This window comes from Culex quinquefasciatus, chromosome 2, assembly GCF_015732765.1.
Source record: "Culex quinquefasciatus strain JHB chromosome 2, VPISU_Cqui_1.0_pri_paternal, whole genome shotgun sequence".
Lineage (NCBI taxonomy): Eukaryota > Metazoa > Arthropoda > Insecta > Diptera > Culicidae > Culex > Culex quinquefasciatus.
The window spans coordinates 93399261-93413287 of NC_051862.1; the positions used below are offsets into that span (position 1 = coordinate 93399261).

Sequence of the window (14027 nt, forward strand, 5' to 3'; positions counted from 1 at the left end):
GAGATTTTTTGAGATTTTTTGAGAATTTTTGAGAACTTTTGAGAATTTTTGAGAATTTTTGAGAATTTTTGAAATTTTTTAAAGAATGTTAGAGAGTTTTTGTGAATTTTTGAGAATTTTGTGAAATTTTAAAATTTTAGAGAATTTTAGAGAATTATTGAAAAATCTTGAGAATTCTTGAGAATTTAAAATTTTTGAGAGTTTTGTGAATTTTGAGAATTTTTAATTTTTAATTTTGAGAATTTTCGAGAATTTTGAGAATTTTAGAGAATTTTAAAGAATTTTAGAGAGTTTTTGAGAATTTTGAAATTTTTTGAGAATTTTTGAGAATTTTAAATTTTTTTTGAGAATTTTTGAAATTTTTTGAGAATTTTAAAGAATTTTTGGAAATTTTTGAGAAATTTTGAGAATTTTTGAGAATTTTTGAGAATTTTTGAGAACTTTTGAGAATTTTTGAGAATTTTAGAGAATTTTAGAGAATTTAAGAGAATTTAAGAGAATTTTAGAGAATTTTAGAGAATTTTAGAGAATTTTAGAGAATTTTAGAGAATTTTAGAGAATTTTAGAGAATTTTAGAGAATTTTAGAATTTTAGAGAATTTTAGAGAATTTTAGAGAATTTTAGAGAATTTTAGAGAATTTCAGAGAATTTTAGAGAATTTAAGAAGATTTTAGAGAATTTAAGAGAACTTTTGAGAATTTCTGAGAATTTTTGAGAATTTTTGAAAATTTTTAAAGAATGTTAGAGAGTTTTGCTGAATTTTTGTGAAATTTTGAAAATTTTAGAGAATTTTTGAGAATTCTTGAAAAATCTTGAGAATTTTTGAGATTTTAAAAAATTTTAGAGAGTTTTTGTGAATTTTTGAGAATTTTTTGAATTTTTGAGAATTTTTGAGAGTTTTTGAAATTTTTTAGAATTTTTGAGAATTTTTGTGATTTTTTGTGATTTTTTGAAATTTTTTGAATTTTTTTTAGAATTTTAAAGAATTTTTGGGAATTTTTGAGAATTTTTGAGAAATTTTGAGAATTTTTGAGAACTTTTGAAAATTTTTGAGAATTTTAGAGAGTTTTTGAGAATTTTTGAGAATTTTAGAGAATTTTTGAGAATTTTTGAGAATCAATTAAAATGTTAGAATTTCAGAGTTCTTTTTTTCATTCTAGAAAAGTCAAGAAACGATAATATTGAAATTTAATTTGGTGTTCTCTTTCGCAGTCTACGGCTCGCAATTGCACCGTGAGTTCGACAAACACCTTCACAGATCCGACTGATGGCGGAGATTCTGGGGACTTGTTCCAGGCAGACGGTCTTCTAGTGGAGGTCACTCCGCTCAAGTCGATTCTCGAGGTGAAGTTCGGCGGTCAACCTCCAGGACGAGCAGAACTTCTGGCGGTACGCGAATCCGCTCAAGAAACGTGCAAGCTCGTTGCGCGACGCTGGAAATCAGCCACATCGACGACCCGAGCACGCTGCACCGGTCTCAGCACCTCTATCCGGGTGGCACCGCCGCCAACGTCACCGAGCATGAGAAGGACCTGTACAATCATTACCGAAAACATAGTTGCCGCGGTGCCGACCACAAAGACTTTGGCAAGTGGAGCATCAACGAGTGCATTTTGGCCACGCCACCTTCTTCTCCTACTGCTGGCACCGGGACTCACGTCACGGGGAGTAACATGCCAACGGCTGCACCGACGCCCAGCAGTAACCTGCAGCCCCGCGGACATCCAGGACGACCAGATCAGAACAATCGACGACTGATAGAATCAAAATTCCGTAGTAAACCACTCACACAAATGCTTTGATTTTGTTTTGAATTATGAATAAATAAATAAAAACATTGAAACTTCTTCTTCTTCTTATTTCCATCCAAAATTTGAAAAGCAACGGTCAATTCAAAACAGTAAATATTGTAGTGGCTGCGTGCTGCGTACTTTTGGCAGGCATGCGTTACGGCGTTACGTTTGCGATATCGAAAATCACCGTTTGCGATATTGGAAGCAATGCTTCCTGCTGACGGGTGTAAACGGAGGTTTGCGATTGGTAGAGCAAATCGGAAGCAAAGTTTGCGATTCCGCAAACCGGATTTTGTTCCGTGTAACTTTGAATAATTTTCCTAACATTTATTTTTCTATTTTCATCAGCATCAATTTTCCTGGCACATTTTGAGTGTTGCTTTGTTTTTGAATTTATATTAAATTATTTAAGATAAATATTTAATTCATGATTTAGAATCAAACGTGCACACCGAGTTTTATAACTTGAAACAAGCATCAATAGATCATAACCTATTAATGCGAAAATACGCTCAATGAATGCATCGTCCGGTTTAGCCGGCGCATCAATAATTTCCGTGCAAAAGTTATTCGTGCAAAATATAGCAGCAACTCAGACAAATTTGTCTCCACCACCGCGCAGAGCGCAACATTTATGAGCGATGATGATGATACCCAATTAATAATTGTTCTCCCCGTTTTCATTTTCATTGCAGACATACTTTGCCTTCGACTCCCGGGCGGAACAACAGATGGAAGTGTTCAATCGATACGGTCCCCACCCGGAGCTTTATCCGAACCGGCGCGGCGAGGTGGTGCAAGGGTGAGTTTTGAATGCAGGAGGGTGAGTGGGGGTGAGATTGGACCGTGTGAAAAAACAGATATTTTTGGCAGGAACAAAAGAAAAAGTCTCATTCAAAATAGCTTCTACTATGCTTCAAAATGATGAATCTTATTGTCACCGTTCTGAGTCTCTCATTTTCAAAACAACATCACAATTCACATTCTTATGCCAAAAATACATTTTCACTCCCGCACATTATGCCAAGTGGACTTCACTCTAAAAGGGGAAGGCCAAATACATGCCTAATGTGCGCGGCGGTTCACTTATGCTGCCTGCCATGTTTGAATAAAGCTTCTCCGTTGTCGTCGTCGTCGTGGTTTGTGATGCTTCTGCTGATGCACATGCTTGCATCTGCCGTGGGAGGTAATCAGAATGCATGACGATGTCCTGAGCCGATGGAATCAGCGGTATCCAGAAGCAGCCAGCATCAGCAGGAAACATTTCGCGAAGCTTTTACCAAAATTGATTTATTCAATGAATATAAATAACCTTTTAAAGTTGATGAAATTTATGCATATTTTTGTTTCATTGCTCGGGCGGGTCGTGACGCCAAACGACGACGACGACGACGACGATGATGATGTTGACATTGCATCTGTTTTTCCAGGTCGTACTGTGAGCGCGAGTTCCGCGACTGCCGGCTGCAAACGTGTTACGTCCAGTCGCCGGCCTACCCGGGAATCTACCCGCGGGCGCTCAAGTGCCGGTACCGGCTCCACACCCGGCTGCCCTTCATCAAGCTGTACATCCAGAACGAGCAGTTTGCCGTCGACGGTCAGAGGTGAGAAAACATCCTCCAGGCGGGTACATCCGGGGCCACGGTCCAGGCCAAAACGCAACGCAAATATCCGAAATGTTGTCTCAATTAGTCTATGAATAGCGTTAAACTTTGTTTTTATGGGTTATTTTGGTTCCTCATAGCAATATTTTAATTTGATTTTGTGATAATTTGAAAGTTTAAATTCAATTTTTAGTGTGTGACAAAATACTAGGACGCAGAAGTTCAAGCTAAACAGTGTAAATGAGCAATTGTGAGTTTGTAAACAAAGAGTGAATCCTAATCACTCGTAATATCTCGAAAACATGAGTTGCTTTCGCATCAATGACATTTGAGTCTAGCAATTCTCTGCCAACTAACACGAAATCGGAAACCCCCTCATCGATTTGCCTGAAACTTTGTCCTAAGAGTTACTTTTGGTTCATGATCACGAATCCAAGTTGCGTAGGTCTATCCGCATATGAGGCATGCGTGCTTAACTGAAGCTTATTTGATTTTGGTTGTATGGAAGACATTGGCAATTAATCTATGAAAAATTATCCCAATTTCAATAAATTATAACGTTTTGGAAACGGGATGATGTAAGCTATTCACCCCCTTCAAAAAGTGGCCGGAAAATAAGGGAGCAAAAAAAATATTTTTTCAAAAAACTTCAATTTTAATGAGAATTTAAGTGCAATCACCTGAAATCAATTTAAAATACATTTCCCTGCGTTTAGAATCCGAATCATTTTTAGCATGTTTAGCAAGTCTTTTGTATTTTTGGAAATGTTCAAGACTAACAATTCAAAAGGGCGTTATATTGAACGTTTGGTCCTTTTAAAATGTTAGTCATGATTCACAAAAAATTAAATATTGTTTTCGAAAAAATCGGTAAATTTCACGAATGTTAAAATTGGAAATCGGACCATTAGTTGCTGAGATATCGTCATTAGAAAATAGTGGGTTGTTTGGGTGAGACTTAGAAAACTTGAATTTTCCTGTTTTTAAATCTTTGCAAGGCAATATCTCAGCAACTAAGGGTCGTATCAACAAAGTTCAAAAAAGCAAATATAGAGAATAGAGAAGCCTTTTAAAAATATTTTTTCAACTGAGCAAACATGAATAAAAAAAAACTCATGGACTTTTTGATTGCAAATTCGATTTTACATCGAAAAATTAAGTTAAATTTTGGCGACCAATATTTGATTTCCAAGTCGATCACAAAATTCCTTCAAATGATATTTTTTTTAATTTTCATTAACCAATTCCTTCAAATGATTTTTTTTTTAATTTTCATTAACCAAAAAAGTTTCATCCAGATTTTTAATCTGATAAAAAATTAAAATTAAAAAAAAAGACCGATTCGTACAGAATTGCTCTTTTATCTGGTTTAGTGTATGTTTGTTTTTGGTAGTATTTGGACTATTCTACCACCTCCTATCATTACATTATGCCTATCTAATTTTTTATTGGTTTTACAGTTAGGCCGTTGCAAATATTTTTAAAGTTTATGTCAGCCCCCCCCCTCCCCCCTTCAAAATCGGTTCGAAAAATCAGGGAGCAAAAAAAAATTTTCTTTCAAAAAAGTTCAAAATTTTAAGGAGAATAGAGGTCTAACGAAATGAAAATAATTGGAAATGCATTTTTCTGCGTTTAAAATTACGATATTTAGAATGTCTGGGATCGAAAAAAAAAAAATTTCATATGTGGAATTCCAATGTACAGCACCACAAAAAGTTTTTTTTTCGGTGAAAAAAAAACTAATGATTGCAAAACAACTGGGCAGGTGTAAAATGCACTTTAAAACATTTTTTTCATTTAAATATTGAGACCATGGCTTGTTATTTCAATTTTTATATTTTTTATGTTTTTGGGACAAGTTACAAAAAACACAACATCTTTATTTAAATTTTTTTTGACTCTTCTGGATTATTGCAGATTTGAAAAGTACCTACATTAAATTTCCCTAAAATTTAAATGTCAAGTAACGAAAAATGGCAGAGATTTTAAAACTATTTTTGTAATATTTTTCGTTGAAAAATATGTTCTTCGGAGTTTTTAATAGGACATGGGCGTCCAATCTTATTAACAGTCCCGTTTACACAACATTCCCGAATCATCACCATTTTAGGCTGCAAATAATTGAAAAATACGTATTTTTTGAATGTTCAAAAATTAAAGACCTCGGATTCGTTATCATGGACCAATATTACGCAAGTACGAAAATCGAAGAGGGTTCGGGAAAATTGCTGTGATTGTTGGCGGAGAAGGGCCCGTTAATCATAAAGTTGAAAATAATTTTGTCAATTTTGAAAACAGTTGCATCGAAACTGGAATTAAAATATTGTTTCAAGTATTTGTCTCTCTTCTCTTCAAAATTTCCCAAAAAATCAAGAGGAAAAAATATTGGAAAAATATAATTATTTGCAGAAAAAAAAACTTGTGAATGTGAAAAACTATTTAAATTACAATTTATAACGATTTTTTTGCATGTTTCATCAAACATTAACTTTTAAATTTAAAAAGAAAAATGAATGTTGGGATCGAAAAAAAAGTTTGTTTCATTAGTTGCGTGGGACTAAAAAAACTTTGGATTATCAGAAACCAAAATTATCTCTAAGAACAAAGTATAAAATACAATCTGAGAGTCTGGTCTGGTCTGGTCTGGTCTGTACAATAAAATGGCGAATTTGCATGGACCGTCCGACATCTGTAATTAACTTTAACCCTGTTTATGTGTGCCCTCTCTCTCCCTCTGTCTCTCCCTCACCCCCTTGGGCGCGTGCCAGGTGTGAAAACATCATGACATGCCCGATGAAGGAGATTGGCTCCGGCTCGGATCACTGTCCGTACGACTGGCTGGCCGTGTACGATGGCCGCGACGAGCACGCGCCACCGATCGGCAAATTCTGCGGTATGGGAAAGTTTCCCTTCAGCATCATCGGTAAGCGAGTTCAGCTGAGAAGGTATCTCTGGGAAATTGAAAGGTTTTTTTATCCAGTTTGTTTTATTAGTTAAATTTGTTAAAGAAATTCAAATTATTTACACTTATCGTTTTTGCCGTTGAGTATCACAAATACAAAAACTAACTTCTGATTTCCCAGAGAATCATTCCAGTGCAACATTTTCCACATGGCCCAAAGTTTCCCAGGATTGAACAATAATAACATTACGCACTTACGCACTTATTCCCACGCACCCATTCCAGGAACGTCCCAGCATATGTACGTGGAGTTTGTGTCATCCCCGGCGGGGCCGCTGCTCAACACCGGGTTCCACTTTAACGTCGGAAACTGGCCCGGGCACGTGGAAACCGTGGGAACGAAGCATGGGGCCTGTGATTGGCTGCTTAGCTCGGATGCGTTGAAGGCCACAAGTGCGTCCGAAGGAATCTTCCTCAGCGTGGCGCATTGGTACCCACCGAACACCTCTTGCAGCTATCATATCCAGGGCAATGAGGGAGAAATTGTGCGGCTGTACTTCCCGAGGTGAGTTGCTTAAGAGCTGGATGAAGATGTTAAATACCATGTGACTCCATAGATCGGTAGTATGGCGGGTACTGCAATGGAGAAGCATGGTGATTTTGAACTGTGTAATTATTGTTAATGCCTATGAACGGCGTAGTTGGCAATTTAAATTGAGAAAGGTTGATGATTGATTGTAAAAACATAAAGTTGAATTGAATTTAATTCTGTTTGTTGCATTTGAATGGTGTTTTCAAGCATTTCAAAATGAGTTTATTCTACAATCTGATAAGTATGATTTCACCTTTCCTTTCGAAAAATTATTCAGACTTTAAAAAATTGTAATGGTTTCGGGATGATGACAGCTATCCATTACAACTAAAATTACATGAAAATGATCACAAAATACGAATTTTTCATGATTTTTGAAATGCAATGTTTCTTGAGTGTTTCAATAGGTTTAAGATTGTATTAGCAATGAAAAATAGGCTTATTTTCAAAACACTTTAATAAAACATTCAATTTTCAAGTTCTCATAAATTTTACATGAATTAAATCAAATTTTCCTCAAAACTACGTAATGCCGAAAAAAATATTAGGTTTTGCAATAAAGGTATCAAATAATCGAGAATTTTTCATACACCGAAAAAAATTATGGTAATATTCATCAGGGAAGAACAACAGGTTTTGTGTCATCAGAAGAGGTGAGTTTTAACCAATTTCTGATGAGATTTCATCATTAAAATTACTTTAAAAAGAGGTAATAAATTTCTTGAAAAATACTCAACATTTTCACAAAATTACGTGCTCAAATTTTAAGTTTTTTAAACAATTTGAAAGAAAAGATAAAACTTTTTGAAAATACTAAAAAGTTTCTTGTAGTATACGTAGTTTTGTGAAAATTGTGAAAAAAGTATTATTATTTTTGATAGAAATATTCCCGATTATTATTAACCCATATTGCAAAAAAAAACTAAACAATTTCTAAACCTAGTAGTTTTGAAAAGTTAAAAACTGCAAATTTTAGTTTTTCTTCAGCTTTGTAAAATTTATTACTATTTTCTAAAAAAATGTTTCAGAGAGCTGTGAAAAAAAATCCCATATTGTAGAAAACAAACAAGAACCTTCCGAAAATTCGTAGTTTTTTGAACAGCTAGAGCGTTAAAAAAAGTTATTATAATTTTCTAAATGCATGAAATATTTCTTATCATCTGATACCTACTCAAAAACTATAATTTTTGCAATTCCGCTGTGAAACTGTCCACTTTTCCTGTCCTTCTGGAGAAACGAAACGGCCTACTTTTCCCTATCAAAAATAACTTAATGGAAAATTAATACTTCTTTTTGCTACTTGTTGCATAATAGTAGTTTATGCAACAAGTTGCAAAAAGAGGATTTTTTCAGCACGAGTCGTACATTTATCCAACGAGGTTCACCGAGTTGGATAAATACGTCGAGTGCTGAAAAAATCAAGTTTTGCAACGAGTTCCATACAACATTTTTTGCAATTCCGAAAAACACACATTGAGTGAAATTTTAAGTCAATTTTTCTTGTATTTTGTCAATAAATCGTGTAAATCAAAATTTTTTTGAAAAGTGTTAGTTTTCGAAACAAGTGCTGAAAAGTTCGACTATTCAGCACCCATTTCAGTGCTGAAAAGTAGAACTTTTCAGCATTTATTTTGAAAAGTGTTGCTATTCGATTCTTTTATTTTTGGTACAGAAAAGTAGGCTATTTCGTCGTTCAAGAATGACAAGAAAAGTAAGTAGTTTCACGACGGAATTGCAAATACTACTATTTCGGTAATTTTAAAAAAATGTATTTTTTTTATATTTTCAAAAAAAGCTTTTTTGATTTTTTTTTATAAAGTGCACCGTTTTCAAGATTATCCATTTTAAAAGTAACTATTTTGAATAAAGTCGCAATTTTTCTATGAATTGGGAGCGTGCTTTGAAAACCTACGAAAATTCCACGTTTTCTTTTTTTTAACATTGTTAATATGCCCTTTGCTATGTCTTAAGGCTAATGATTTTACGTGATTTCACGAAAGCCGTGTCATTCGTGAAACTTGCCCTTGGCCGTGAAATATTGTAGATACCGTGAAATTACGCGAAATTTTAAATATTCCATTGACAATGCAATTTGGGTAAATAAACAATCAGTCCCAATACTGAGCGTGATAAAATTTTAAATATTCAATTGATAAATCGTTACTTTTACATTTAAGCTTTTTATTTATTCCATATCTTCACAATATTTTAACAAGTATTTTGGAAGCAGTTTCCAAGTAAAGAAAAATATGTCATGTCAGATCTAGGACTATTTTACATCAGAAATACAGAAATACAGAATGCAAATATTTTTTGTACATTTCCAGCAAAACTTGTTTATTCCGCAAATTTATGAAAATATCAATGAACAAATTGCATTTAATATGAAAATAATAAGGAAAAAATATTTGATTATTGATTATAAATTATGTTATTTATTCAATTGGTTTATAATACAAAACATGTTGAAATCAAATTTACTAAGCAATTTTCTAAGAATTTATAATTTTCTGGAATTATCAATAAAAGTAAAAAACTGCATTTAATGAAGTTTTGCCCAAACTTTATTAAAATACTCATATTTCCTTATCAGCAAACACAATTCTATTACACGAATTTTCCTGCTTTTAGTTTTGATGAATTTGGTGAACGTGCTTCGTTTTGGAAATATTTTAGCGAACAAAATTTCAAAAAATCTGACAGAAACTCTTAAAAATTTCCCAAAATTAATCAAATATGTACTATTACACTGAAACCGCGGGGTCACTTTTTAGTTTGACACCCTCTCTACACAGAGCTCACACACACTACCAAACGTTTGGTTTGATGGTATTTGTGAGTCCGTGTTAAAAGTGACAGTTCGTCACTTACAAATTACAAACTTGAACAGTTTCGTACGAAAAAGTTACCAACCGGGGGTTAAGTGTATTGTAAAATTAAACTGGCAGAAATTCTTTGAAAATTTCCCAAAACTAAATTAGGTATATTTTTAGCAGTTTTTAAAAGTAACGTGAAATTCCAATGTTTTGTAATTAGCACACCGCAAAATTTCGATTTTTTCGCCGTGAATTGCTCTAAATATGACCACTCGGTGAATAAAAAACAGGAAAAAATGAGATTTTTTCAGTGTATGCAAGGCAAAGATATCGGGTCTTAATGAAATATCAAACTCAAAAATGCCTTGAATTGTGCATTTACACTTCCTTTAAATGCTCTTTAATGAAAAGTAATGAAAATTTTGTAACTTTTAATGGAAAAAAATAAAATAAAGGTATCGGAGCTCGCGATTGCTGCTACGGCATATTCCAACACGGTGTATTTTTTAGAACAAACAAATGATAAAAAATTCGGTATTTCTGATATTTGGCACCGTGAAAGAAGGGCTCTTTTCCGACATTTTGCGGGGTATACCGAAATATTTCGTCGGGGGGTCTAGTGCAACTTTTTTTTTTGAAGATTATTTTTCGATTTTATGGGATATTTGTTCAAAAAAGTCACAGAAAATCGGTGTATTCATGTTGATATCACTCAAATTTCTTATGAATATGCATTGCGGACTCTAACCAACTATATTTGACCAATATTTGACATCCACTAAAAAAAATCGAACCAAATTTTCTAGATTTCTAGCGTTTTTTTTAAATTTCCCCAAAATCCAAAGCTAGAAACCACGATACGGCCGAAAGTGAATCTTTTCTTTGTACAATTTGTCATGAAATAGCTGCAACACATTGCCCGGATACAAATTTGAGCATTGAACAATGCAAAACATAGATTATTTATTTAATAAGCTGTTTATTACCCAATAGGATCCAAAAATTATTTTTTTAGTCCTCTGCCACATAACACCATTACATTTTAAAACATTCTAGAATCAATCACATTGTAGAAAACAGTATTCTGAACAAGTTCCATAAAAAAGTATCAGTATTGGTTCAATATAAGCAGAGATATGCCCAATTTCCTGAAATAAATAGTGCCTTTCTCCAAAATTTCTTTATTTAATTACCTTTCACACGATGGGCACTGCCTACTGAGTTTTGTAATGTATGCTATAGAATAATTTTCATGAATTTCGTCAAAACTTGTTATAATTTTTATGTTTTAATAACATATTATCATCATAAAAAATATCTTGGTAGGCAGTGCCCATCATGTGAAAGGTGATTAAAATAAGAAAATTTTGGAGAAAGGCTCTATTTATTTCAGGAAATTGGGCATATCCCTGCTTATATTGAACCAATACTGATACTTTTTTATGGAACTTGTTCAGAAAACTGTTTTCTTCATTGTGATTGATTCTAAAAAATTTTAAAATGTAATGGTGTTATGTGGCAGAGTATTGAAAAAATAATTTTCGGAACCTATTGGGTAATAAACAGCTTATTAAATAAATAATCTATGTTTTGCATTGTTTAATGCTCAAATTTGTATCCGGGCAATATTTTTCTGTTATTTCATGACAAATTGTACAAAGAAAAGATTTACTTTCGGTAGCATCGGGGTTTCCAACTTGGATTTTGGGGTAGTTTCAAAGAAAGCTAGAAATCTGGTAAAATTGGTTCGATTTTTTTTATTATTGGAAGTCAAATATTGGTCAAATATAGTTGGTAAGAGTCTCCATGGCTTATTCATAAGAAGTTTTAGTGATATCAACATGAATGCGCCGATTTTCTGTGACTTTTTTGAACAAATATCCCATAAAATCGAAAAATTATCTTCAAAAAAAAAAAGTTGCACTAGACCCCCCGACGAAATATTTCGGTATACCCCGCAAAATGTCGGGAAAGAGCCCTTCTTTCACGGTGCAAAATATCAGACATACCGATTTTTTTTTTATCTTTGAGGTCTCGAAAAAATACACCGTGCCAAACCAGAGAAATAAAATTCACACATAAAATAACTAACTTTTATTTACTTTTCTCTTTTTCCTCCGTTCCAGCTTCCGAATCAACCGCATCGAGGCGCCCATCATCCGGCACGAAGAGGACTGCGCCGAGTCGCTGACGATCTACGACGCGAACCACCCGGACCCGGCCCGCATCATCAAGACGTTCTGCGACACGTTTTCCCGCCCGATGGAGAAGATCGACTTTGTGAGCACGGGCAGGTCGTTGTACGTGAAATTTTTGAGCAAGACCGGGTCTTATAGTGGGAGTTCGTTGTACTACTGGGCGCACTATGACTTCTTTAACAATTCGCGATATGGGGATGTGGTGCAGAACACGCTGTGCGACGAGGTGTTTTACGCGTGGAAGTACAGCAAGGGTCAGCTGGGATCGCCGAGGAACACGTTGATTTATAAGCGGGCGAGTGGGAGCGATGTGAGGTGTCAGTACAAGTTTGTGACGGATCGGAGGTTGTTCTCGAGGGTTGTGGTTGAGGTTACGTCGGTGACGTTTAAGGAGGTTCCGTATTCGATGAACGCTTGCACGCGGTGTCACGAAGAACGGGTGGATAAGTTGATATTGTGGGAGGAGAAGGACAAGAATCAGAACAGGTTGGCGTGCTTCTGCGATAACATTCCGAGGCCGGTGAGGGTGATTTCTTCTGGGGATCAGATGAATTTGGAGTTGATTATTCAGGGTCAGCACGCGACTACGAGCTACTTTAAGAATCCGCACACATTGTTCGAGGCGAACTACGAGTTTGCCCATGGGCCGATTTGTGGACCGATTTCGTTGGGACCGTCGCCGGATGGGGAGTTGGTGTTCCCGTACAAGAATGCGCTGGGGATTCAGTTGAATGAGAATCGTCGGGAGAAGTGCATCTGGGAGTTGAAAGTAGCTGCCCAGCGGGATCTCTGGTTGCACTTGGACAAGGCAAGGTTCGCAGATCGTAGCTGTGAACATGGTAGGATCGAAGTCTACCTTGCAGGTCGTCTGGAACCGAGGTTCATCATCTGTCCGGAGAACGTGAGCCTCGCCCGAGATTTACCAATTCTTTCCGCCGCCGAACTCGGCGCCGTCGAAAACGAAAATGAACCACTGCCAGTCCTAATCCAGTACACCGGCGACAGTGCCGTCGGCAAGAACGCCTTCAAGTTCGTCTGGACGGAGCTGTTCCATCTGCCGCGAAACGCCGACGGAACGCTCGCCACCTCTTCAATGTTCAAGGACAGCTGTGACTTTTACTGCCCCGGCGATCAGCACGTCTGTATCCCCGAATATCTGCTGTGCAACGGCGTCCACAACTGCCCCAACGTGACCGGCCTCCGCGTCGTCGAGAGTAACATCGATAAAAACTACGAGTACATCGAGGAGAACTACATCCGGACCGGCCTGTTCGACAAGGACTTCCTGCTGAACATCCCGTACCTAACGGACGAGGCGCCCGAACTGTGCCGAACCAAGTACATCCCGTCCAACGGGGACTTCCCGGACGTGGTCGAGTGCTTCCAGTTCCCGGTAGTGCAGATGGTCGTGGCCGGAGTCGTGCTAGCCACGCTGATCATCCTCGCCTTTACCATCTACTGCCGGCTGTACGGGCAGAAGTACTACGACTGAGGTGATTGGACGCCCGACGGTTCTGGTACTAATCGTCCAACCATTTCCGTACAGACCGTCGCCGTGTAGCTGAACTGAGAAGCAGCATTCTAGCAGCCTGGTTTGGGGCAAAACATCAGCAGAACAGATAGTAAACGAGGGAACGTTCGGTGGTTACGAAACAAACTTTGGTTTCCTTCGACGTGTTCCAGTTGTTTGTCAAATTGATTTTTTTATGCAATACATGAAAAATAAATTATAAACTTTTTTAATTCTTTTTTTACAGACTCAAACGATCCATAACATTATTTTTACGAGTATATTTCTATCATTCAAATTTGTTCAGTTTTTTTTGTTATATTGTGCTTAGAGGGTCGTTTGATTAACTATATTTCTACGACAAACTTGTCTTCTTTAAATTTAAATACTTTTATTTGCATTTACCATAGTTAGCCACAGAACGTTCCCCTCGAGCAGTCAGTAAAAAAACGAGCATGCCTTCATTTTCCTCTCGTTCTCCTCGTATAGATTTCTTGAGTCCAGTCTAAAGTAAGCTGGAACAATTACACACACCAACAAAAAAAGCAAACACACACACACACACAACCACACTCCAATTAATGAATTAAAAAGATGAAACTTTAAAGTGCA

The 14027-nt window shown here is 36.1% G+C and overlaps 1 protein-coding gene across 1 annotated transcript in view; it reads left to right on the plus strand.

Moving 5' to 3' along the window:
* LOC6054186 overlaps positions 1 to 13559 on the plus strand; it is a 171320-nt gene extending 157761 nt beyond the window's left edge. The window contains exons 4-8 of the mRNA XM_038252124.1: positions 2489 to 2595; positions 3224 to 3397; positions 6166 to 6320; positions 6585 to 6864; positions 11834 to 13559. Of these exons, the coding sequence (XP_038108052.1) occupies positions 2489 to 2595; positions 3224 to 3397; positions 6166 to 6320; positions 6585 to 6864; positions 11834 to 13397 (2280 nt within the window). The 3' untranslated portion in view covers positions 13398 to 13559. The remainder of the gene's footprint in view (positions 1 to 2488; positions 2596 to 3223; positions 3398 to 6165; positions 6321 to 6584; positions 6865 to 11833) is intronic.
* The last annotated feature ends 468 nt before the right edge of the window (positions 13560 to 14027 follow it).